At 41.7% G+C, this 23,261-nt stretch overlaps 1 protein-coding gene across 1 annotated transcript in view; it reads left to right on the top strand.

Annotated features, from left to right (window-relative positions):
- Window positions 1–23,261, top strand: part of PKD1L1 (polycystin 1 like 1, transient receptor potential channel interacting) — a 174,504-nt gene that overhangs the window by 62,918 nt on the left and 88,325 nt on the right. The window contains exons 22-27 of the mRNA XM_075557310.1: window positions 273–329; window positions 10,388–10,600; window positions 15,147–15,389; window positions 16,600–16,710; window positions 16,801–16,958; window positions 20,779–20,879. Of these exons, the coding sequence (XP_075413425.1) occupies window positions 273–329; window positions 10,388–10,600; window positions 15,147–15,389; window positions 16,600–16,710; window positions 16,801–16,958; window positions 20,779–20,879 (883 nt within the window). The remainder of the gene's footprint in view (window positions 1–272; window positions 330–10,387; window positions 10,601–15,146; window positions 15,390–16,599; window positions 16,711–16,800; window positions 16,959–20,778; window positions 20,880–23,261) is intronic.

Raw genomic sequence — 23,261 nt, 5'->3', positions numbered from 1 at the left:
GACTCCTGTAAAAGTTGGTCTCGGAAATCACAGGGGCAGTTCTACCCTGTTCTGTATGGTCACTGTGGATCAGAAGTGACTCAATAATTGTAAGTATGATTTTCAAAGAATGTCTGCCTTTCGGTGTGAGAAACATAGCTTCTCATTTATTTCCATATTAGCAAGCTGTATACTATATAGATTTGAACTAAAGGAGTAAGCTAACTTAACCTTCCTCTCCTCCCTGCACCCTCCTGCTACCCTTCTCCTTTTTTATTGCGTCTCCTGCTCAGGAAGAAATCATTCGCTCGGTCCTTATGCTGCGAGGTCTCATAAGCTTCCCTAATAAGGTGAGTTCTACTTTTCTCCCAGTGTATTTTTCTGCTTTTTTGTGTAACTGTGAGGGCACTGATCCATTTTTCAAGAATCTGTTATAAAAGTCATGCTGTGAAACTTAGATTAGAAATAGACTTTCTCCAAACAATTGATCTTACTGGCCCTGCCCATCTCAAATCACTGGTGAATTCCTTTCCTAATGTACAAGACTGAAAACCCAAAATAGAAATGAACAAAAATATGGTGCATGCATAAGTTTATAAAGGACATGTTCTTTATTATAACTCCTGGTATTGAATTTTCTTGTTCCATAACTTCTTTCTCATCACATCTTTAGCACCTTTCACTTACACCCCCTTCACGCCACGTTCTCACTGCGTTGCTCTAAGTCATTGCCCATCAACCTGTCCATCTAACTACAGCCACAGCTGTTTTCACAGCCACACGCTGCCGTCATAGAAAGGGTCCCTTGCTCCCAGCAAGAACCTGGCTCTCCACTGGTGGTCAGCATTTCACCCAGGCCACGTCACTACACCTCAGTTCCGTCTGTCTGACTCGAGTTGTGCAGCACTTAGGCTGTGTGGCTCTAAGTGGCGATTCTACCTATTATCCCCTTTTGCCTTCTCCAGAACATTCCTCCTTTAGTTTCCTTGCCTCACCTATACTTGCTCTTTCTCATGTGTGTGGAAACTATCATCTTGTTTCCATCTCCATCTGAACACTAACACTGCTCTGCTCCTACCAAAGTCATTGAAGCGCTGTGTTTCCAAATCTCACTCCTCTTCCTCTTTCATTCATGTTCTACAGAATGCCCCTCTTCCTTCTGGGAACACTGCTCTTGTCTCGGCTTCCCAACACTAGTTTCCCAGTTCCTTTCATTTGACCTTTGTTAGCCACTCCTTCTCTTCCTGCCATTTCAAAGTGGAGGCCGTCAGGATTTTGTCTTGGGTCTCCTTGAAGTGATCTCCTTACATGAATTTATGTCTTTAACACATGATTGTCCCCAGAGCTTTTGCCTCAGATAGATCCAGCTACCCGTCTCTATGATTCTGTGCATCCCAACGCCTTAGGCCGTTCTTTCAACCTGCCCTGTCAAATCCCATCTCTCATTTTCCCCCCTTTCAGAAGGAGCACCCCCTTCCCTCCAGAATCTCAAGTGCAAAGCAGGGGTCATCTGTGAACACTTCCTTTTCTTTCTGCACCCACTTTCTGTGCTTTCACAATTCCTCCCCAACAAAGTGGATCTAAACGATCCCTCCTTCTCAATTATTCCCACACTAATCAAAGGAAACTTCATTTCTCATCCAAGATAAGAGCTGGTTATCTTCGCCTCTTTTCCTGCCACCTCATAATACAACCTACAGAAAGCAGAAGGGCCATCTTGAATGCTTGAATCAGTGAATGCTGCTTCCTGTTTTAGACCTCTTGGCTTCTCATCACACTTATGGTAAAGTTCAAGCAACGTACCCGTCCTTTGTTCCTATCTTGTTCTTGCTTCTCCCTTCTAACCGTCCTCCACACACACTGGCTCAGAGCCAGGGTGATGTCCCCCTCCTTTGGTAAGCGCTCCTGAGGACTCCTTTAATAGATAATCTCTATCATTTCTTTCTCAACTGAAATTATATATTGCAGAAAAGCCACCCTTGGCTCACAATCTAAAGATGCCTTTCCTCCTATACCAGCACAATTAAACGTTCTATAATTTATACCGGGGTTCTAATAGCCATTTCAATGGCTACATAGATTTTTCACAGAAAAAAAAACCCAGTATTAAAGGGTTTATAAAAGAAGAATGCGCAGGCTGTTTGATGGCCAGGCCATGCGAAGCAGCTTCAAGTCTGCTATTCATGTCAAATTCATGTCAAAAGGGGTATACCACTCTGCTATAAGCCTTAACCCAAAGGCATTCCGTGCAGGCTCCATGGGTCAGCACCCCAGTTCCCTATAAGTGCCCAAGGAACCACACCCTAAGAATCCTCACTCTGAAGGCATTCCACGACACTTCGGTGGATCAGAAAGCCCAACTTCTTCAATTACATGCCCACAGGAACCCCACTCTGCAAGCCAGTGCCTGCGCAAAAGCGCTCATCTCAAGTTGCTAAGTGCCATGCCCAAGTGCCATGCCCTGGCTCCTGGTTCTGCTGTTGCTTCTCTGATTATATAACTGTCACCTGGATCCAGGAGAGTTACTTCCTAGGAGTCTTGAGTCTAGAGACTGCACTTTACTCCTGGTACTTGTTGGTAATTAGATCCATCTTCTTGCTTCTCAGAGGGGTCATTTTATACTCAGCAAGATGGCACTCCAGGAAATTCTGTTTGCAATTACGCACAGGTGAATCCTATCAGTATCTTCTCCAGCTTCCTAACAGACCCGGGAGGAGTCAATTTGATGAGAGTTGGAGGTTTGGGCTAGAAGAGTCACATTAAATAAATCACTGTCCCGCTGAGTCACCCGCTGGCTCTTCTAGCCGTTTCCCCTTTCATGTTGAAGGGTTAACTCTGGCCTTGTCTTGCAAGTTTCTTCCCTTTAAATTTAGACCTAGCCTTAAGAGTTTGTCAGCCACTTCAAGCATGCATCTTCTTCCATTTGGAATAAACATATTCTAAATGGCGTGTTCCTGTTCCTCAACCCAATGCTGGGGCCTGCTGTGATGAGCGTTCATTTCTGGTTGGATCTCTGGCCATCTGCATGCACAAGCAACATTCAGTTGAAAGCAGGCCAATCATAACTCAGCAATGTACACTAGCTCTCTAAGTCGAGCATCTTTCTCTTCATTTAGTCAGGCCCTATTAATCTCAGCCCTAGCCATCCATGCTACGTCAACTGGGACCAGCTGGAAGCTTTGGCAGTCCCAATACACTTTTCTACACTTAAGTCTAGCTGGTCACTGGGGCTAATTCTTACTCAAAGTCTCAATACCCACACAGCGTTTTAAACATCATATCAGCCAGCCCTTCCTCTTCTCTTCTCATTAGCCCCAGTGGATCACATCACTGGGTATCAATGAGACATATCCATATCAGCCCTATCTCTCCACGGCTGCATTTCCTCCAACTGTCATGCGGGAAGTGGATCCAGGTGGTTGCCACATGAGCACACCAAGCTCACCCCTCTCTCTCACGTTCAGGCTCAGAAGTGGGCACCAACTTTCCTGCTTTGATGCATCCAGGGGCAAAGTGCTTCCTCAAAATGGTCAGAAGCCAAACAGTCTTTTCTCTGTGGGTTCTTCCCTTCAAATGTAAAACATCTGTTCTTTCAACAGTTCTGGCTGGGCTTCAGGTTTTCTTTCTTAGTCCTGTAACTCCACCACAGCTTCAAAGTAAAAAGGGAAGAAAAAGAAAGGAAAGAAAGTCTTGTGTTTTCAATCCTAAGCCTCTCCTTTTAGCACACTGAATCAAATACAAGCTGCAGGCAGACTTACACACTCTTTCAATCACGATGAGTTTCCTGTCATCATGGCTGATTTCCCCTATTACTGTACCAGACTGGAGAAATGTTGAGTATCAATTGTGAAGCCAAATAAGCAGATAGCCCCTTAGCCTTTTAAATAATATCTAAGCACAATAATCTCTGGGCAGGGTCTGTTGATGTATTTATGGCCAGAGGACTGGCAGGATGGTTCCAGGGAGGGACTGGTCTCCTATTAAATTTAATCATCCAGACTCCCCTCCCCCAGTCCCAGGCCCCTACAGAAGCAGCTGTTTTCTTCCCAGCTGCAACTTATACCTATTGCATGTAACAAGACCCAAATTAGCCATGCTCAGAAGGTGACATTCATGCCTATTTAGTTCTGTCTCTTAAAACAAACAAACAAAAAAATAAACCATACTTCTAAGAATCTGGAGCCATCACAACCAATCACCCTTCTGATGCAAATTCCACTGAATTAATTCGTGTTCTGTAATTTCCCTATCGAGAGACCTGGTGGCGTAGTGGTTTGACAAGTTGGTCTGCTAACGGCAAGGCCAGCAGTTTGAAACCAACAGCTACTCCTCTGGAGAAACAGGGCTTTCTACTCCTAAAAAGCATCAGAGTCTGGGAAGCTCGCAGAGGCAGGTCTACCCTGTCTTATAGGGTGGCTATGAGTCACCATCTACTCGATGGCAGTGAGAGGAGGGAAGAGGAGCTAGGTGCTAATTATTAGAATCTAGTACCATTGCAATAACTCCTGAGCAACTCACAGACAGAATGCGTGAGGAAAGAGCATGAGGAAACCGTGGTCGTGTAGTGGTTACACATGTTGGGATGCACTCTGCAAGGTCTGCGATTACAAGTCACCAGCAGCCCCGCGAGAAAGACGGTGTTCTCTATATTTGTAAAAAGTTACACTCTCCAAAACGCACAGCAGGGGGTGCTATGAGACAACATTGGCTCAATGGCAATGAGAGAGTTGCATTAGCAAATTTTACTGCCAGTGAGAGATACTGAGATTAGTTGTTGATCAAGAGATGCTAGATCCGAATTCAGGATGTGCCCAGCTCAAGGATCTCGGTCCAGGGTCTACACTCTGCCCTTGGTTCTTGCTAATAAATAAGATCCATCCCTCTGCTTCTCAGGGGCTCATTTTATACATCGCAGGATCAAGGAATCCTGTTTGAAATCACTCGCAGGTGAATCGTTTCAGTAGCTTACCACCACCACCACCTTCTTATCAGGCCCATGTCAGGAAAGGACATTCTTTGGGAGTTAGACACTGTCTCGAAGAGTCACATTAAATAATACAATGCCTCTGTTACCTCCTCATGCCTCATTTCTCTTCTTTGATATTTTCACACTCTATCTTATTTATTTTTTATTGCTCCTCTTTCCTCACTGGAATATATGCTCCATGATGAAAGTGCCTCTCATTCCTGCTCGCCACATAGCATCACTTGTGATACACAGCAGCAGAGCAGCGGATAGATGTGGCTGAACGAATGACTGCCTACACAGTAGACACTGCCACTTCCTTCCCAGCTCTCTTGCCTTGATTTTTATCTCCATTATCTTATGCTTGTGCTCTAGGTCAATAGAAAGACCATCTTCTCTTCGCACCGCATCCTTCTCTCAGCGCTAGAACTAACTTCGTTAGAGACACATTTGGTCCCACCTTTCTTTCACTCTAAAAATACTTGAAAACTCCCTTATCCTTTGAGGATACACTTCATGTCTTCAGTTTATCATACAAAATTGGCTACAACCTACTCTCTTTATTACGTCGTGTATATCTACCAACATAACTATCGCCTATTTTTATTTTTTAATCATTTTATTAGGGGCTCATACAACTCTTATCACAATACAAACATACATCCACTGTGTAAAGCACATTTGTACATTCATTACCCTCATCATTCTTAAAACATCTGCTCTCCACTGAAGCCCCTGGCATCAGCTCCTTATTTTTCACCTCCCTCTCTGCTCCCTGCTCCCTCATGAACCCTTGATAATTTACAAATTATTATTTTGTCATATGTTGCACTGTCCGACGTCTCCCTTAACCCACTTTTCTGTCCCCAGAGAGGAGGTCACATGTAGTGTAGATCCTTGTAATCAGCTCCCCCTTTCCAACCTACCCTCCCTCTACCCACCCAGTATCACCACTCACACCCCTGGTCCAGAAGGGATCATCTTCCCTGGATTTCCTGTGTTTCCAGTTCCCATCTGTACCAGTGTACATCCTCTGGTCTAGCCAGATTTTTAAGGTAGAATTGGGATCATGATAGTGGGAGGAGAGGAAACATTTAGGAACTAGAGGAAAGTTATGTTTCATCATTGCTACATCGCACCCTAACTGGCTCATCTCATCCCCGAGACCCTTCTGTAAGGGGATGTCCAGTGGCCAACAAATGGGCTTTGGGTCTCCACTCTGCACTCCCCACCTCATTAACAATGATATGATTTTTTTTTGATGATGCCTGATACCTGATCCATTTGACACCTTGTGATCACACAGGCTGGTGTTCTTCTTCCATGTGGGCTTTGTTGACTGTCTCCTAGTTTTCACTCACTCTGAATGTTTCTTACTTCCAAATATATGGTGTCTTCACAGGCATCTTCAGAGTAGCACCTTTTCCCTTTGGCCTAGAGTAATTTTATACTTTATTTCATTAGGGGTGAAATATTTTCAGTTAAGGCTAGATTCAAGTGGCAACTCCACAGAGACCCGCAGGCAACGTTCTTCTGTTTATTCTAGAGAAAGGTGTACATGGCTTTGTTAAAATAGGAGCCCTGGTAGCGTAGTGGTTCTGTGTTGGGCTGCTAACTGCAAGGTCAGCAGTTCGAAATCACCAAGTGTTCCACCGGAGAAAGGTATCTACCCTGTCCTCTAGGGCCATTATGAGTCTGCGTCCACTTTATGGCAGGGAGTTTGGTTTGGTTATCAAAGTGCTTTTCCCACCTTTGATTTATCATTGAATTTTGGACATCTATATCTCAACTGTAGAATACTTCATTTCTGTAGATCACATACACTAGTTAAAGTAATGCTAACTGTTATAACAGAAAAACCCTGAAATCTCACTGTCTAAATTTTTTTAAATGCCTACTGCCATTGAGTTAATTTTGATTCATAGCAACCCATAGTAGAGGATGGAATTGGTTTGTAGACTCTCCGAGGCTATAAATCTTTAAGGAAGAACACTGTCTTAGTTTTATCCCCTAGAGAACTTGGTGGGATTGAATGATCAACCTGTTGATTTGTCTCCTAATGCTTCAGCCATGGTGCCACCTAGGTTCCGTGTGTTGGGGTTGTCTAGAGAAGCAAATACAGGGACACTTATCTATGGATAAGAGAAAGCTTTCCATCAAGAAGGCATCCCAGCCCAGTTCAACTCAAGCTTGATACCAGCCTATAAATCCCTCCTTCAGACTCACACAGCCCCATGCCAGTGACACAGAATTGTGAACTGTGACTCAGAAAGACCGCAGGCTGGTGGCGCAGAATCACGTGGATTCAAAGTTGGTGGACACATAGGGGAGCATCGGCGGCTCTCAGGGTCTTCAGCAGAGTAGCAAGGAGCAGGAAGGTGACGGGACACAGGGAGATCAGTTCCCAGAGTTCTGTCTCTTATACAGACAGAGAAAGGTTAGAACATCTGGGAAGTGTCATCAGGCTGTGGCTTGATTGACAGGTTTGACTCTATCCCTAGCCAGGAGTGTCCAGGCGACATAATCTCTAACTAGCACACTCCACCATACAGCAGACGTTTGTTTCCTATTTGATTATAACTATTTGATGAGGTGTCTTCTATGTAGTGATTCAGGGATTCAGGCTGCTTTCAATCTCATTGCTCCTACGTGGATTCCTAAATTGAGGGAATAGAACGTGGGGAACTGCACTTGCTTGTTGAAAGTGTTGTCTTCCAGTGACATAAATACCTCACTCACCTCCCACTGGTGAACAGGGCTACCTGAATTCAAAGAGATTTGGGGAAAGGATTCATGCCCCGTCAATGACCTTAGATTAGGAGTGAGGAGAGTGAATCTCCCCCAGATTCCTGCCTTACGTATTTCTGATCTTTATTCAATGCCCCCACCCCTTCCCTACCCCACCCTGCCATGGAGTAGATGTTGACTCATAACGACTTTATAGGAAAGGGTGGAACTGCCCCTGCGGGATGATGTAGCTCTTTACAGGTGTAGAAAGCCCCACCTTTCCCCTAGGTGAGGCTGGTGGGCTCAAACTCCTGACCTTGCCAGCAGGGCACCTTTGCAGAGGGGTAGGCAAAACTGAACATGATGCCTTTTAGAAGTCATCTGAAAAGATTTTTGAATGACATATAATAACCAGTGTGAAAAGTAAGCATACTGTTTTCAAGGGGCTTGTTCCATTTTTAAAAAACATTTTATTAGGGGTTCATACAACTCTTTTTTATTATATATTTTTTTATTTTTCTTTTTTCTCCTAACCCTAACCCTCACCCTCATACAACTCTTATCACAATCCATACATACATCAATCGTGTAAAGCACTTCTGTACATTCTTTGCCCTCATCATTTTCAAAGCATTTGCTCTCCACTTAAGCCCTTTGCATCAAGTCCTCTTTTTCCCCCTCCCTCCCTGCTTCCCCCTCCCTCATGAGCCCTTGATAATTTATAAATTATTATTTCGTCATCTCTTGCCCTGTCTGACGTCTTCCTTCACCCACTTTTCTGTTGTCCGTCCCCCAGGGAGGAGGTCCATTTTTATATAAAAGTTCATTCTTAAAGTTTTGAGTCCTCTTCACCCATAGGGCTTTTAAAATTAGCTTTACTAATAATTTAATTTTATTGTTGAAAGAGCTTGATTTTAGGAGGTATTTGGAAAGTACGTGTTTGTCAAATAACCGTGAACATCAGAAAACAGAACCCACACTTCACTTGCACATCCTTTGGTCCTTCCTGGGTGGTACAAATGTTTACGTGCTAGAATTCCAGCTGAGAAGCTGGTGGTTCATGTCCATCGGGAAGTGACTCGGCAGGCAGGCTGGGAGACCTTTTTCTGAAAAGTCCCACCCTTGAAAGCCCTGTGGAGCACCTTTGTGTTCTGACACAAGTGGGTTTGCCATGTGTAAGAAGTAACAACAATGATCATTTGTTTGGACCTATTTAGGACCCATTAAGGAGGATCTCTGGTGGAGCACTGGGTTACATGTTGAGCTGCTGACCACAAGGTCAGGAGTTCCAAACCACCAACTAGTTCTCAAGAAAAACAGGAGGCTTTCTACTCCTGTAAAGATTTAGTCTTGGAAACTCACGGGGACAGTCCTCCTCTGTCCTACAGGATCACTATGAGTCAGAAATGACTTGATGGCAGTGAGTGAGAAACTACTAAAAGAGTGATGGTTTAGTTAATGTGATGAGCTATTCATCAAAAGGTTGACAGTTCAGATCCCCCAAGAGGTGTCTCAGGTGGAAGATGTGGTAAGCTCCTGCTGAAGGTCACACCATGGAAAGCCTATGAGCACACCGCTATTTTGATTTGATTTCAACCAGTGATTAAAAGCCACAGAGAGGACAATTCTTTAGCCCTGTCTTTAAGGAACTGGTAAATAAAGCTAAATAGATATACTTTAATAAATGTGCTAAGTCCCATCATTAAGTGAGTAACACAATTCTGAAAAAACACAAACAACAGTGCAGCTAACTGTCTGCTGGATATTTGTAGGTGGTTTTAGAAGACTAGTTGTAATGACACCTAATCAATTTGGAATAGTAATGGCATTGGGGGCAGATCTTTAGTTGGTGACATATACTAAAGTATTCCTAGATAGAAATTATGCCTGACACTTGTTTTAGAATATTAATAGTTTTGCATTTAAGTGGAGTATAGAAGAAAAAATATTACCAATGAAGAATGATTGTTAATATTGGTGATGAGGACATTACACTACTCTGCTACTTTTTTCTGTTTGAAAATGATCCATATTGACTTTTAAGAGACAGAAACAGGGAGATTAATCTTTCTAAGGAAAGACAGCATGGGGAATATCTATGGCTTCACGCGGACCCAACCCCTCAATGAAACCACTGCCATTAAGTTGATGCCAACGCTGCGTGATCCTGCAGAGGATCACCAAGACTGTAACCTTTTCTGTAGCAGACAGCCCAGTGCTTCTCCCTCAGAGCTATGGGGGGTAGGAAATGTTGGCCTTGCTGGTTAGCAGCCCTGGGACTAACACACAGTGCCGCCATACTTCCTTGGTAGAGACCTTGATGAGACGAGAATAGAGAGGTCCAGTGACTTTGGAATGTTTAGGGGCAGTGGGAAAGAGAATGCTGTAAAACAGGGTGGGGTCCGATTGTGAACTTGTTAGAGTTCAAACGAAATAATGTTTTAAAATATAAAGACTCCTGTTAGACATAATTTAATTTGATCGTTTATGGATCAGGAACCTGAATAACCAAGAGCAAATTGATATCTGATGTTGGCTAATAATAATATGCCTGCTAAAGACAAAACCTGCACTTGAATCCAGTTCTCTTGAACCCTATCTCAGAAACTTAAAAAAAGTAAAAACGATCAATTTTATTATTAATCCCCCTAAAGGAAAAGTACAAGTATGAGCATCATGTCTGATAAAATGGATTACTTACATCTTTTCCGGTAGTTAACCTTCAGGAGTGCGAGTCTCATCATCAAATACATATGGACCCACCTGGCTCAAAATCAGTTACTTGAGAGGTTTGTGACTGACAAGGAATTGATGTTGAAGCTCGTTGTTCTGGTATCTGGAGTCTGGCAAGTTTCTGAGCAAGAAAAATCAAGGAATGTGGATTATCTACGAGAAGAGGGAATTAAAGTTATTTCACATCTATTGTTAGTAAGTGACACTTTTTTCACCCATAATAAGACAACTGTTCTCTTTCTGAAGGGATTAATTTGTATTTGTAATCACTTTTTAAAAGTAAAATATAATGAGGTCCTGAAGTACATTCCTCATAATTCTGTGTTCGATATTTAAATTTTTATTTAAGAATTTTAAGTGTATCATGGTAATATAACGTTTTCAATGAAATTTTGGTTCTGTTTCATTTTTTTGTTTTTACTGAATTTTTAAAAACAGTTTTATTGGGATATAATTCACACCTCATACAATTCAATAATTTAATCATCACCACAATTTTACAATATTTTCTTCTTTCTTGGACTCATTGTTTTTAGCTCCCCAACTTCCCCCACTCTACCTCTAAAAGAAACCATTAATCCAATTAGTGTCTTTATAGATTTAGCTATCCTGGATTTCATATACAGAAAGCCATGCCATAAAACAAAATAAAACTAAACTAACAATAGAAAATGGAAAAATATCCAAAAGAAAGTAGAAAATATTTTAAAACTAGTGCAAATTAAAATTTGGTTAGAAGGAGATCAGTGACAAGGTGTTAAATTTCAACCTAACTATATCTTCAATAATCCACTTTCCAATGCACTCTGCATGATAACAAGGTCAATCACATCCCTGATGTATGGTCAGAGGGCATTCATTAGAAAATTAATCCGTGAGAATTTCCCCTGTACTTTTAAAAAAGTAAACAATTTTAAAATGGGTCAAAGGGGAAATCAAATGATAAGCTATTCCATAACCTAACTAATACACCACAATCAACTTTACAGTGCTCTTTGTCTGACAGCAAGGTGACTGACCCCCCTGGCCTATTGCTAGAGGGGATTCACGAGAGGCTGAATCCATGTGGAACCCCGCCAAAGGGTCTGGGACTGCCACGGTCACTCACAGCCTTCTGCAAAGCAAGTGTTGACGGCTTAAACTCTGAGACCAGGCCCTCCTCAGATTGGGGTTTTATTATTACAATCCTTGGATCACACAGGCTGGTGTGATTCTTCCATGTGGACTTAGTTGACGCATCACTCAGAGGGGTGCTTGTTGGAAGATAAGCTTTTAAGACCTCGGTGATATTCTTTCTGATAGGCGCCACCATCCAGTTTCTGTGGCACATTTTCCCATAGCTCCAGTGATCTCTTTATGGGAGTGGGAATAAGAGCAGCACCATGCGTAAGAAGTAATTGTTCCCTTTTATCCACTTCACTGGCAATTAATACAGCTACCATGTCATTGCATAGTCTGATCACATCAAGCACTCTTGCACAATTGCTAACACGAGCAATTTCAAAACATTCATTTCCTTCCTGAATTCCTTGACATCAGCTCCCTTTTACCCTGAACCCCTGCCCCCCACTACAACCACCACTGTACCCCAGCCCCTGTCCTAGAAACCCTTATTCTGCTTGCTGTGCCTATAGAGTCATCAGTCCTGGGTTTCCTATATTGAAAAACAGAAAAAAAATAATAAAAATTTCAAGAGGGAAACCTCCAATGATATAACACATCTGAGATAAACGCCAATATGAACAAACAAAAAACAAAATAGAAATAAAGCCGTTTTCAGCCCATTTTTAAGGCAGTTTTTGTGGTGAAATTAGGTGCCTCGGCTATTAGTCAGGTCAGCTTATACTCCAGTGTACAGGTACATAAATAAAGAAAATGCTGACAACCAAATCACCCCTAACATGTATCAGAGAGGGGATCAACGGACAAGATTATAACCACACAAATCAGGTCTATCCATTTGATTTTCTATCGTCATTTCTCCAGTGCACTCTTTAGAAATTATTGTTCTTATATTGGTACTAGAATTAAGTGTGAGCCCCAAATCCATTAATATGTCTATGGAATATATATGTCTCTGGTTCCCCTAAGGGATATCATTTGTCATTTTATATTAGGCAACATTATAAATCATCTCTGTGGGAAGTAAGATAATTCTATTGATAGTGTCATTAATTTAGCCAATGGTATAGAACTTAAAACACTATTGGGAAATGAACATACAAATACAGGCCTACTACAAACCACATTACATAAATCGTTGGCTTTACAGATTAAACACTTAAGTGACTGGATACTCTTTCCACAAACAGTGAGGGTTGATGAGAGGGAAATATTTTCAATAATAATAATTAACAGCAGCAGAATCACACCTATCAGATTAATACATATCATAGTAAAGCAAGGCAAACATTAAAATGTGGCACAAAGAATATCTTTGCTGATGTCAGGTTGATCTTACCTCAATGAAGAGTATACCAGAAAGATATTTTTTTGTGTTTTAATTGACTAGGCAATTCTGTGTAGATCATAATAAAATGTGGATAACCTTGAGAAGAACACTTCATTGTGCTCCTACGGAACTTGTACATGGATCAAGAGGCAAGTGTACAGATAGAAGAAGAGAATGCAACAAAGTGTACAAACAGAACATGGGAACAAACATGATTTAAAATTAGGAAAGTTATGCAAAAGGGTGGTATCCCCTCACTATACTATTCAATCTGTATGCTGAGCAAATTTCCTGAGAAGTGGGATTATATGAAGTAGAATGTGGCATCCGGATTAGAGGACAATTTATTAACCACCTTCGCTATGCAGATGACACACCTTTGCTGGTTGAAAGAGGTGAGGACCTGAAGTACTTGCTGATGAAGATCAAGGATTTTAACATCAGTATGGATTAGGACTCAACATGAGGAAGACCTGAATCCTCAGAACTGGACCAACGGGTAACATCATGATAGGTGGAGAACAGATAGACGTTGCCAAGGTTTAATCTTATTTGGATCCACAATCAATGCAAATTGAATCAGCAGTAAAGCCATCAAAGACGCACTAATTAAGTAAAACTGCTGCACAGGACCACTTTAGAGTACTGAAATGCGAAGATGTTACTTTAAGGACTAAGATGTGCCTGATCAACGCCATGATATTTTTCCTGGGAATATACCCACTTTTGCTGCACATGTATCCCATTCCTTTATTACATCTGGTGGTCCATGTAAGCCAGGCAACAGGGCCCTTCAGTCTGTCCCAACTTTCTCGCCGATGACCCTGATGGTCGTAGGGTTTGCATTTCGTCCTCTTATGAATTTCGCTCATTTTTGTGCCTAGTGTGCGCAGGTTCCTGCTGCATTCTTCGGCAGAGGGAGATCTCATTTCTCTGGCACCATTTGTTGAAGAAACTGTCTCTTTCCCATTTCATATTTTTTCGTCTCTTGTGGAAAATCACTTGTATGCAGGAGGATGCTTTTATACCTTGATTTTCTATCTGCTCCATTGTTCTATGTATTTATCCTTTAGCCACTACCTGGCCATTTTGAATATTGTGGCTGTGTAATCACATTGATATCATGTAGGGCTACACCTCTTACTTTGCTCTTCCTTTTGAGAAGTTCTTTGCCCATCCCGGCCTGCTGCCAGCTCTATATTAATTTCTTACTTAATTTTTCATTTCTTTAAAGAATGACATTCGGATTTGGATCAGAATTGCATTGTATTTGTAGATTGCTTTAAGTAGTATTGACATTTCCACAATCCACTAACACGGGAAATTCTTTCATTGTGTAGGTTTTTTGGGGTTTCTTGGAATAATATCTTCCCCAACCATATGTCATGAAATGACTTATGTATTCAAAAGGCAGTACCTCAGTACACACTGCTTTGTTATTGCTTGCCTAGACATTTACCATTACTCCAATTGTACCTGCTGGCTTATTTAACTGATATTCATGGTAATATTTGGGATATTAAAAATAAATTAAGAATATATCTGAATCTCATCATAACAATCATGATTACATATTAATACTTTAGAAATCAAATTTTGCTGAAGCTCATTCCATGACAGTTACAGCAGTACATTGACAGACAACTTCCAGAGGTTCAGGCTGGATTCAGAAGAGGAATGTGGAACAAGTAATATAATTTCTGATGTCAGATGGATCTTGACTGAAAGGAGAAAACACAAGAAAGAGGTTTACTTGTCTTCTGTTGACTATGCAAAGGTATTCAAGTGCCAGAATCCTCTTCAGAAGCAAGACTGGTAAGACTTTGCATCGCAGACTTTGCGTGTGTTATCAGGAGAGACTAGTCCCCGGAGAAGGACAGCATGCTTGTTGAGGAGAGGATCAGCAGGGAAATAGCGACCCTCTGCAAGATTTATTGACACAGTGGCTGCAACAATGGGCTCAAACGTAGGAACGACTGTAAGGATGGTTCAGGACCAAGCACTGTTTCAATCTGTTCTTCGTAGGGTAGCAACCAATTCAATGACACCTCACAGCAACATTGCAGATGGGCACAATTTATAGAGCACGACACCGCAACAAAAGAAGTCAGTTTGTATTTGACAGTATTCTCCATTGTAGCCTGTACCCAAATCTTTGCTTAGTCAAATGAGTACAAACTCAATTGAAACCAATTCATTTTCAATTGACTTCCACTCCCTGGTCTGGATTCAAGACAGCTTATTTGTTTGTTTTATTACCACTTGAATCTTTCATGTTCTTTGTTTCAGAGCTCTCTCTCCATGAGCGGTAAGCTTCAGCTCCACATTAGCACCGAAGAGACGGAATGTCAGGCCTCTTTTCATTACAGCCTTCAGAACACCGTCCAGAGCCTGGGCTCTGTCCAGGTTCACCTACCCAGGGAAGCAGCGGGGCAGCAGCCTGCTGGAACAGGCAGCCCAAACCCATGCTACATTAGTCAGATCTTACTCTTCAAAAAGAATTCATATCCAGGGGGACAAGCTCCTGGCCAGGTACAATGTGGCAGGTGGTCTGTCACTACTTATAACCATTTTAGTCTTGCAATAAGTTTTATTTGTTGTTGCTGTGGTTTGTTTGCAATAAGTTTTGACGAACAATGAAGAGAATAGGTTGGTATGTTTGTACGTTGCATTTTTTTTAATTTCAAGGAAGTGTCATGTAGAATGTTTTGCTGTCTATACTTATCTAGAAAGATTATGGCTTCTCCAGAAAGCTCCATCAAAATTGGTCATCACTGGAATCTCAGTGATAGGAACCACTCAGAATTTCCAAGGGACTTTTTAACTCTATGAGAGAAAGGTGTGGCTTTCTACTCTCACAAGTAGTTACAGTCTCAGAAAGTCAAAGGGGGGAAGTTCTACCCTACCTTATTATGAGTTGACATCGACTCAATGGCAGTGAGTTTAAATCCATTGTCATACAGTAAAACAGTGGAAGCACATTGGTGTAGGTGGTAAAATTATGTCAACTAGTATGATTAATAATCTCTGGCATATATTGACTCATTTCTGAAAGCCTATGAAAAATTCAAATTGAGTGAAACTTGAGAAGCAGGGGTAGGAATGTTGGGGGATTACTGTGGGCTGTTCTCTTCCACATTAATTTGAAAGGCTAGGCTGAATCCCTAAGAAAGGCCACTGGATGTCTCTTTCCAGGGCCTGGTCTTTCCCAATAAGGTCCGAAGTACATGGGACTGTTTCACCATCTTTCCTTTCTAAGGAGCATTCTGATTATATTTCCAACAAGTCAGATTTGCTTGTTCTTCTGTTAGCCCATTGTACTTGTAATATTCTTTGTCAAAACCATAATTCAAATGCATCGATTCTTCCATGTTTAATGTCCACTTTTCACATGCATATGAGGCAAGGTAACAGACCATGGCTTGGTCAGGTACACCTTACTCCGCAAAGTGTTTATCTTCAACACTTCAGAGAGGTCATGTGCAGCAGATTTACCTAATTTGATCTCTGGACTGCTGCTTCTGTGAGCATTGATTGTAGATCCACGTCTGATGAAATCCTTGACAACTTCAATGCTTTTCTCCATTTATCAGGATGCGATCTATTGGTTTAGTCACACTTTACTTCAGTAAAAATACAGAGCTTTCATATAATTTTGATAGAGCATATCAGTATTATCAGGGTTTTGGCTTTTCTGAATTATTTGTCTTCATTTGCTCTGAGATGGTCTTTCTCTCCATAGCTTGCTGGGACTGTGGATGTCCGTCTCTACAACTGCTCCAGCCGAAGGTCCTTCAGCACGCGGTGGCTACCGATGCCTGTCACCATTGAGTTCAGGGAGGAAGACGACCTGGTAGGAGAGCTCCCGAGTCGCCCCTGCTTCATTGAGCTAGCCCAGCTGGTTGTTAGCAAGCATGCTTACCCTGCTTCCCTTTGGTGGCAGGAGACAAGGAGACATGAAACTGCATTTGTATTGCCTCGGGACAAAGTGAATGTTCATCACTTCATCGGACACTCTGAAAACTCCCAGGAATCTCTGCAGATAAGAATCCAGTTTTTTAAGACTATCACAAGAGCCTTTCCCATAATGTTGCTAGTAAGGTATGTGGCTGGATGATAGTGGCCATTCGTGTGGATTTGATTGTGGGTCCAAGTAAATGAAATTCTTACCAACTTTAACTTTTTCTCCACTTATTATGACGTTGTTTATTGAGTCAGTTGTGAGGATTTTTGTTGTATTTATATTTAGTGTAAGGCATACTGAAGGTTGTGTTTTTATCTCCAATAATAAACACTTCTTGTCCTTTTGGCTTTAAGCAAGCAAGGTTGTCTCCTTTTTTTTTTTTTGCGGGAGGGGGGTTGTCTCCTTTTAGTATTACAGATTGTTTATGAGTCTTCCTCTCATCCCTATGCAGCATTTTGCTTCATGTAGTCCAGATTTGTAGATGACTTGGTCAGCATAGAGATTAAATGGATATGATGAAAGGAGGCAACCCTGGTGCAGCTTTCCTGATTTTAAATCATGAACTCTGCTTGAATAGCTGTCGCCTATCTGTATGCAGGTTCCACATGAGCTCAGTGGCCTGTTTTCTGGAATCCCATTTCTCTAAATGCCATTGTTAGTTTGTTACGATGTGCAGTCAAACGCCATTGCATAGTCAAGAAAACACAAACAAGCCTCTTTCTGATGTGTTCTGCTTTTGGACAAGACCTGCTTTAAATTTCTGGCAGAGCTTTATTGATGTGCTGCCGCATCAATTTTTAAATTAGTGTCAGCAAAACTTTACTTGCAAACGATATTAATTATATTGTTTGATAATTTCCCCTTTCTGTTGGACGGCCTATCTCTGGAATGGGCATGAATATGCATCTCTTCCAGGTACTTGGCATAGACGAGTGAGTGCTTCCAGTGTAGCATCGGTTCCTGGGAAATTTTCAATTGCTCTTCTCTCCATTACTGGAGCCTTCTGAATGACAGCGCCTTCAGTTCATCTTGGGACTCCTTTACTCCCCTCAGCTCTGGATCACATGCTACCTCCTGCAAAAGGGGAACCTTGGCCAGTTCCTTTCGGGTGCAGTGAATCTGTGGGTTCTTTCCATCTTTTGGTGCTTCCTGAATTCTCCAACATTTTTTCCTAGAATAACCTTCACTATTGTAACTGAGGCCTTGATTTCTTTTCAGTTCAAGGTGTTATGAGTGTTTTGTTTTCTAATACCAAGTCTTTGCACATGTCATTATAATCCTTTACTGTGTCTTCTCAAGCTGGCTTTTGAAATTTTCTGTTCATTTCTTTTACTTCATTCATTCTTTCATCTGCTTTAGCTAGTCTATGTTCAAGAGCCAGTATCAGGTCTCAAAAACTTTGCTTTATTCATGTCATTCAAGTCAACTCTCCTTTGAGCTGTATTTTGTGCACCCTCTAACCCGAGGGACTCATATTTCAGCACTGTATCAGACAGTGCTCTCCTGCCATTCACCAAGTTTTCAATGATTTATCCCTTGGGAGAGGATTCCCTATTATTTCTTCCTAGTCTCTTCTTTATCTGGAAACTCTGATGAAACCTGAATACTGGATTGACTACTCTATGCTCAATACCCTGACTAAATGTCATCAGGTCTCCTATGACTTCCCTAAGGTGATGAAATTCAACTATACAGCTGCCCAGAGGTCGCACATGCCTCCACCCACTGTCTTATTTCACCCTATTCTGAAGCTATCCATTCCCCCCATGGCACTCTACCTCTCTGTTGGGCTCAATCATTGCCATGGCCACACAGAACTCACAGACAATACCCACGGTGATGGGGGGTTATTACATACCTGACGAGTTATAAACTGTCAGAGACAAAGCTTTGTCTACAGTGCTTCTTCTCAGCCATGCTGTCAGGCATGCGTCCCTGGCCCTTGGCTCGTTGACCACACGGTCCCTTCAGTGGGAAGCCCATTTGCTGCTCTACGTCATGGTCTTGGTCCTTTTCCTCGGGGTCTTGGAGCTGCCCTTGGTCTGTCTCATGCTCTTGGCCCTGTGATGTCTGATGTCCCTGCGACTCAGACACTTGAGGCAAAGATCTCACACCTGCTGCTGCACGTGGCTCTTCTTTCTTGATGGCTGTGAGATTCCTGTTTTTGCTTTTGAGATGGCTTACTTATATACCCAGTGGAATGGAATAACTGCCAATCCTGGATTTAGAGTCCTGTATACATTATTTACATATCCCTACCCATTTGCTGGCTGGAAGTTACAAAAACTATCAATTAAAGTCATATTAAGTAATTTCACATCACCACTGACCTTGTTATGATTTGAAATACTGGGGTGTAGCTTCCAGCATCACAACATGAAAGCCCCACAGCATGACAAGCTGAAAAATGCATAGTGGGTTATTATGTACATTGGAAAGAAAATCATCTCCAACTTTGGCTATTATATAGATAGTATCATTTAATAATCTAACCAGGGGGCCTCAAACTATGGCCCGCAGGCCACATGTGGCCTGCCAAGGACATTTATTCGGCCCGCCTGGGTTTTTTGTCACTGCTGCCTGTCCTGCTTAGCAGCTGACTCATCCAGTGTGCATAGGAATTTGTTCATAGTTTTTTTTTAAACTTTAGTCCGGCCCTCCAACAGTCTGAGGGACAGTGAACTGGCCCCCTGTTTAAAAGGCTTGTAGTATCATTTAAGAATCTAATTCTTTCTCAAGCAGCGCTCTTTCAATAAGTTGCATGCTCAGCTTCTAGCTAAAAGGTTTGGAAAATGTGGCAGTCTGCCGCTATAAAGATTTACTGCCTACTCTGCCCTGTGAAGTCAATTTGAGTAAACAACAACTCCATGGCAGTAGGTCTCTCTCTCTCTCCCCCCTCTCATTATCTATCTGTCTGTCTGTCTATCTATCTATCTATCTATCTATCTATCTATCTATCTATCTATCTATCTATCTATCTATCTTACAGGATCAGTTCTCAGGATATAGACCTGGGCCAGAATTTTTCTTTTGTTCTTTCTTTTTCCTCCAAAGGAGTTGATGTATTAAAATTGACTTTATAACTGAAGAGCCTTGATTCATTCTCATATTTCCCAGATGTGAAGGTCATGTGACTTGTGTGGCCCCTAAATGAATATTGAAGAGTCTTTTGAGTTGCACATGAAAGGTGCTGGGACCCACCAGCTTTTCGTGTGGGTAGATCCAGAGGGACAAGGTTTCTGTCGGAGGGATTCCACTAGGCCCTTCCTGTTCCCTGAGTTGCTGTGCATTTGCGATGTCTTTGAAATGTTAGCTGCCCCAGAGCGACTGGTTCTTTAAGAGGACACTTCAACCAGGTGGAGAGGTGCTCATCAGCAATAACTGTATCGTATGTACTATATAACATGGTGCTTAGCCCAGGGTTCATTTTAATCAGTTCTTGTTTAATTAACCCCTTGTAGCATATGAACTAAGCTATTAGGTTTCTGAAGCCTGTCATTTGCTTAAAGAGTTTTAATTTCAATTATTGAATTCACATACAAGAAGCTCAATTAATTTTGACTCCTTTCTTAATCTGCCTGCTTTGTGTCCACTAAATGTAACTTTTAGTCCCAAACGCTGTTAACAGCTCCCCATAGAGCGTTAATACAAGCAGATGTTTACATGTTGCAGTGTCCTGCTGCCTTCACCACAGGCGCTTGGGCCATTCCTCTTAATCCCGTAAACTTTGCTAACTTGGCTCTCCTTGTTTTTACTGAGAATCTGTTTTTTTTATGAAATGGGAGGAAAGAAAAATGTTACATCAAAATTTTGTTAGAAGACATAAGAAGTACAGTAAAATAAAAATACTGGTGAATCCCAGTTTGCTGCCTTTCGGCCAAAGTGAGGATTTTCATGAAGTTGTGACTAAAGTCTTTGAGAAAAGAAACTAGACATCACAACATCATTTTTCCCTAGATCCTCCAAGAAGCCGACTCCCTCTGATTTTCTGGTGAAACAGATCTACCTGTGGGATGAGCAGATGATACAGGTATATATACCTGCTGTTCTACTGAAAGGTGAGCGAGAAAGAGATCTTTTAATGTTCAGATCTATTTATTTGCTGAAAATATGTTATACCATGTTTGTATAATAGTATTTTTCTTTAGTCAACATGTAAACAACAAAATGACCCTTTTGCTTGCTTATGTAAAATTGTTTTAATGATAGACACCAAATAGAAAATATTGTATCATCCTTTCACTGAAGTGGCTGCTGAAGACAAATCACGCTGCTCATGCAGCCCACCCAGCTCTACTGCCACTGCCTTTATAGCCCTCCCTCCCATCTCCCCAATCCCCACCCCCTCGTGTGTTTCCCAGAATGTTCAACTCTTTTCTGTATTTCTGCTGCCGCCCTGTTCTTTCTAGTGCCCCCTTTTCCTTTCTTCAAAGTGCCTCTGCTCATCTTGAACTCAACTTTCAACTCCTTGGGCAGGCTCTCCCTGGCCCACTGTTAATTTAGTTGCCCTTCTCAAAGGTGATACTACTTGGACTCACCTCTCAGAGTTGGGGCCTTTGATTCCACTAGAAGTCAAGGACCTGCACCTCCTAGCCTTTCTTTATCTCAGGTGTAAACTTAGAGACCATGCATCTTCTGATTCTACCTCACCATCCTCATTCAAACGGACAGAAGCTGTGGAGAGGCCAGACAGTGCATTCATTCCACTTTTGCCCTCCTTATAGTCTGACCCTGGTTTTTAAGTTTTCTAAGCCCCTGTTCTCTCCTGGGAGAGGCTTAGTGGCATAGGGGTTATGCATTTGGCTGCAATCCACAAGATCTGCAGTTCGAAACTACCAGGATTTCCAAGGAAGAAAGACTGGGCTTTCTACACCCAAAAGAGTACAGTTTCTTGGTCACTCAGAGGCAGTTCGATGCTGTCCTCTGGGGTCATCATAAATCAGAGTAGACTTAACGACAGTGAGGATGGCCTGGTTCTTTTCTGAGAAGCAGGGCCCGAGTGACTTAAAGAGGACTAATAAGTAGAAATGTTCCAAACAGAGCTCTGGACTACCGGATAGATGATGAACCAGCCCTGTATTCTCCACCTTCCACATTTGTACTGGGATCAAGTGTTCTTTTTCTGAAAATGAATTCATTCATAGCTACCTATTTAAAAAAATTAAGTCCAAATTGGGTTAATCAAATTAAAAATGTTCATTGCAATTATGCTTGATATGTTCTTTCTCTAACAATGTTTTTTCTTGAAAAATATCAGACTAACAAAAAAGTACAAAAACTATGCAACAACTAAGTGTAGTACAACAAATGATTCATGTACATTTGGCCACACTTGCTTTCCCTATCACAGCATGTGTGTGGTTTTTTGTGGAGCTGAATGATTTAAGGAAAAATAGCAGACACTTTACTCCTGAACACTTCAAAATGCATCTCCTAAGAACAAGGGCATTTTCCCATAAACTAGTACCATGACCATAGCTATAAAAATATTCAAGAAAAGCATATACTATGCACTCCATATTTAATTCTTTGCAAATATTCCCCCAAAAGAGTTCTATATCCCTTTGTATTTTTATTCCCATTAAGCTCAAAATTATAAAATTCATTTAATTGCCATACCTTTGTATTCTCCTTAACATATAGAACATATTTTCCACCTTCCTCTGTTTTCATTACATTAACATTTTGGTTCTGCCTGAAAGATGCACTAATCTGTTTCCATAAAGATCAAGGCCTTGGGAACCTTATGTGGAGACATTTTATCCTATCACTAGAAGTAATCCTGGTGGCACTGCTAGAGATGTGTTGGACTGCTAACTGCAAGGTCCGAAGTTCAAGTCCGCCAGCCTGTTTGAGAAAGATGAGGCTTTGTGCTCCCAAAATTTTACAGCCTCAGAAACCTTAGGGTTGCTATGGGTTGGAATAGACTTGATGCTGTGGGAGCTTCTGTTTTGTTTTGCTTGTACGATCACTACAATTTAGAATTGACTTACACAGCAGTTTGTTTTGTTTTATTAGGTGAGGCTAAGTTTGCACACAAAGAAGTACTAGAAAACTTCCTCCCTAAATGCCTTGTCAATTTCAAATCTATATTTGAAAACCTTGGCTAGATATATTTAATTCAAAATATATAAGTTTGTGGGGGAAGAAGTAGACAGAATTTGAAAGTTCTGTGTTCTTTCAGTCCCTACATCTCCCCCCCCCCCCCATCTCTTATTCTTGGTTCTTGTGCGCTACTTTGATAACCTGTTTACTATGCTCTCTGCATTTGGAATGTTGTTATTATGTGCTGTTTAGTCCAATCCAACTCATAGAAACCCTGTGAACAGTAGAAGGAAACACTGGCCAGTATTTCACCATCCTCAACATCCTTAGAAATGTTTGCGCCCATTGTTGGTCACTGAGCGAGCCCAGTGTCTTTGTCTCTCTCACTGCCCTTC

This window comes from Tenrec ecaudatus, chromosome 9 (genome assembly GCF_050624435.1).
Source record: "Tenrec ecaudatus isolate mTenEca1 chromosome 9, mTenEca1.hap1, whole genome shotgun sequence".
NCBI lineage: Eukaryota > Metazoa > Chordata > Mammalia > Afrosoricida > Tenrecidae > Tenrec > Tenrec ecaudatus.
This window is presented reverse-complemented; position numbering and strand designations above follow the sequence as displayed.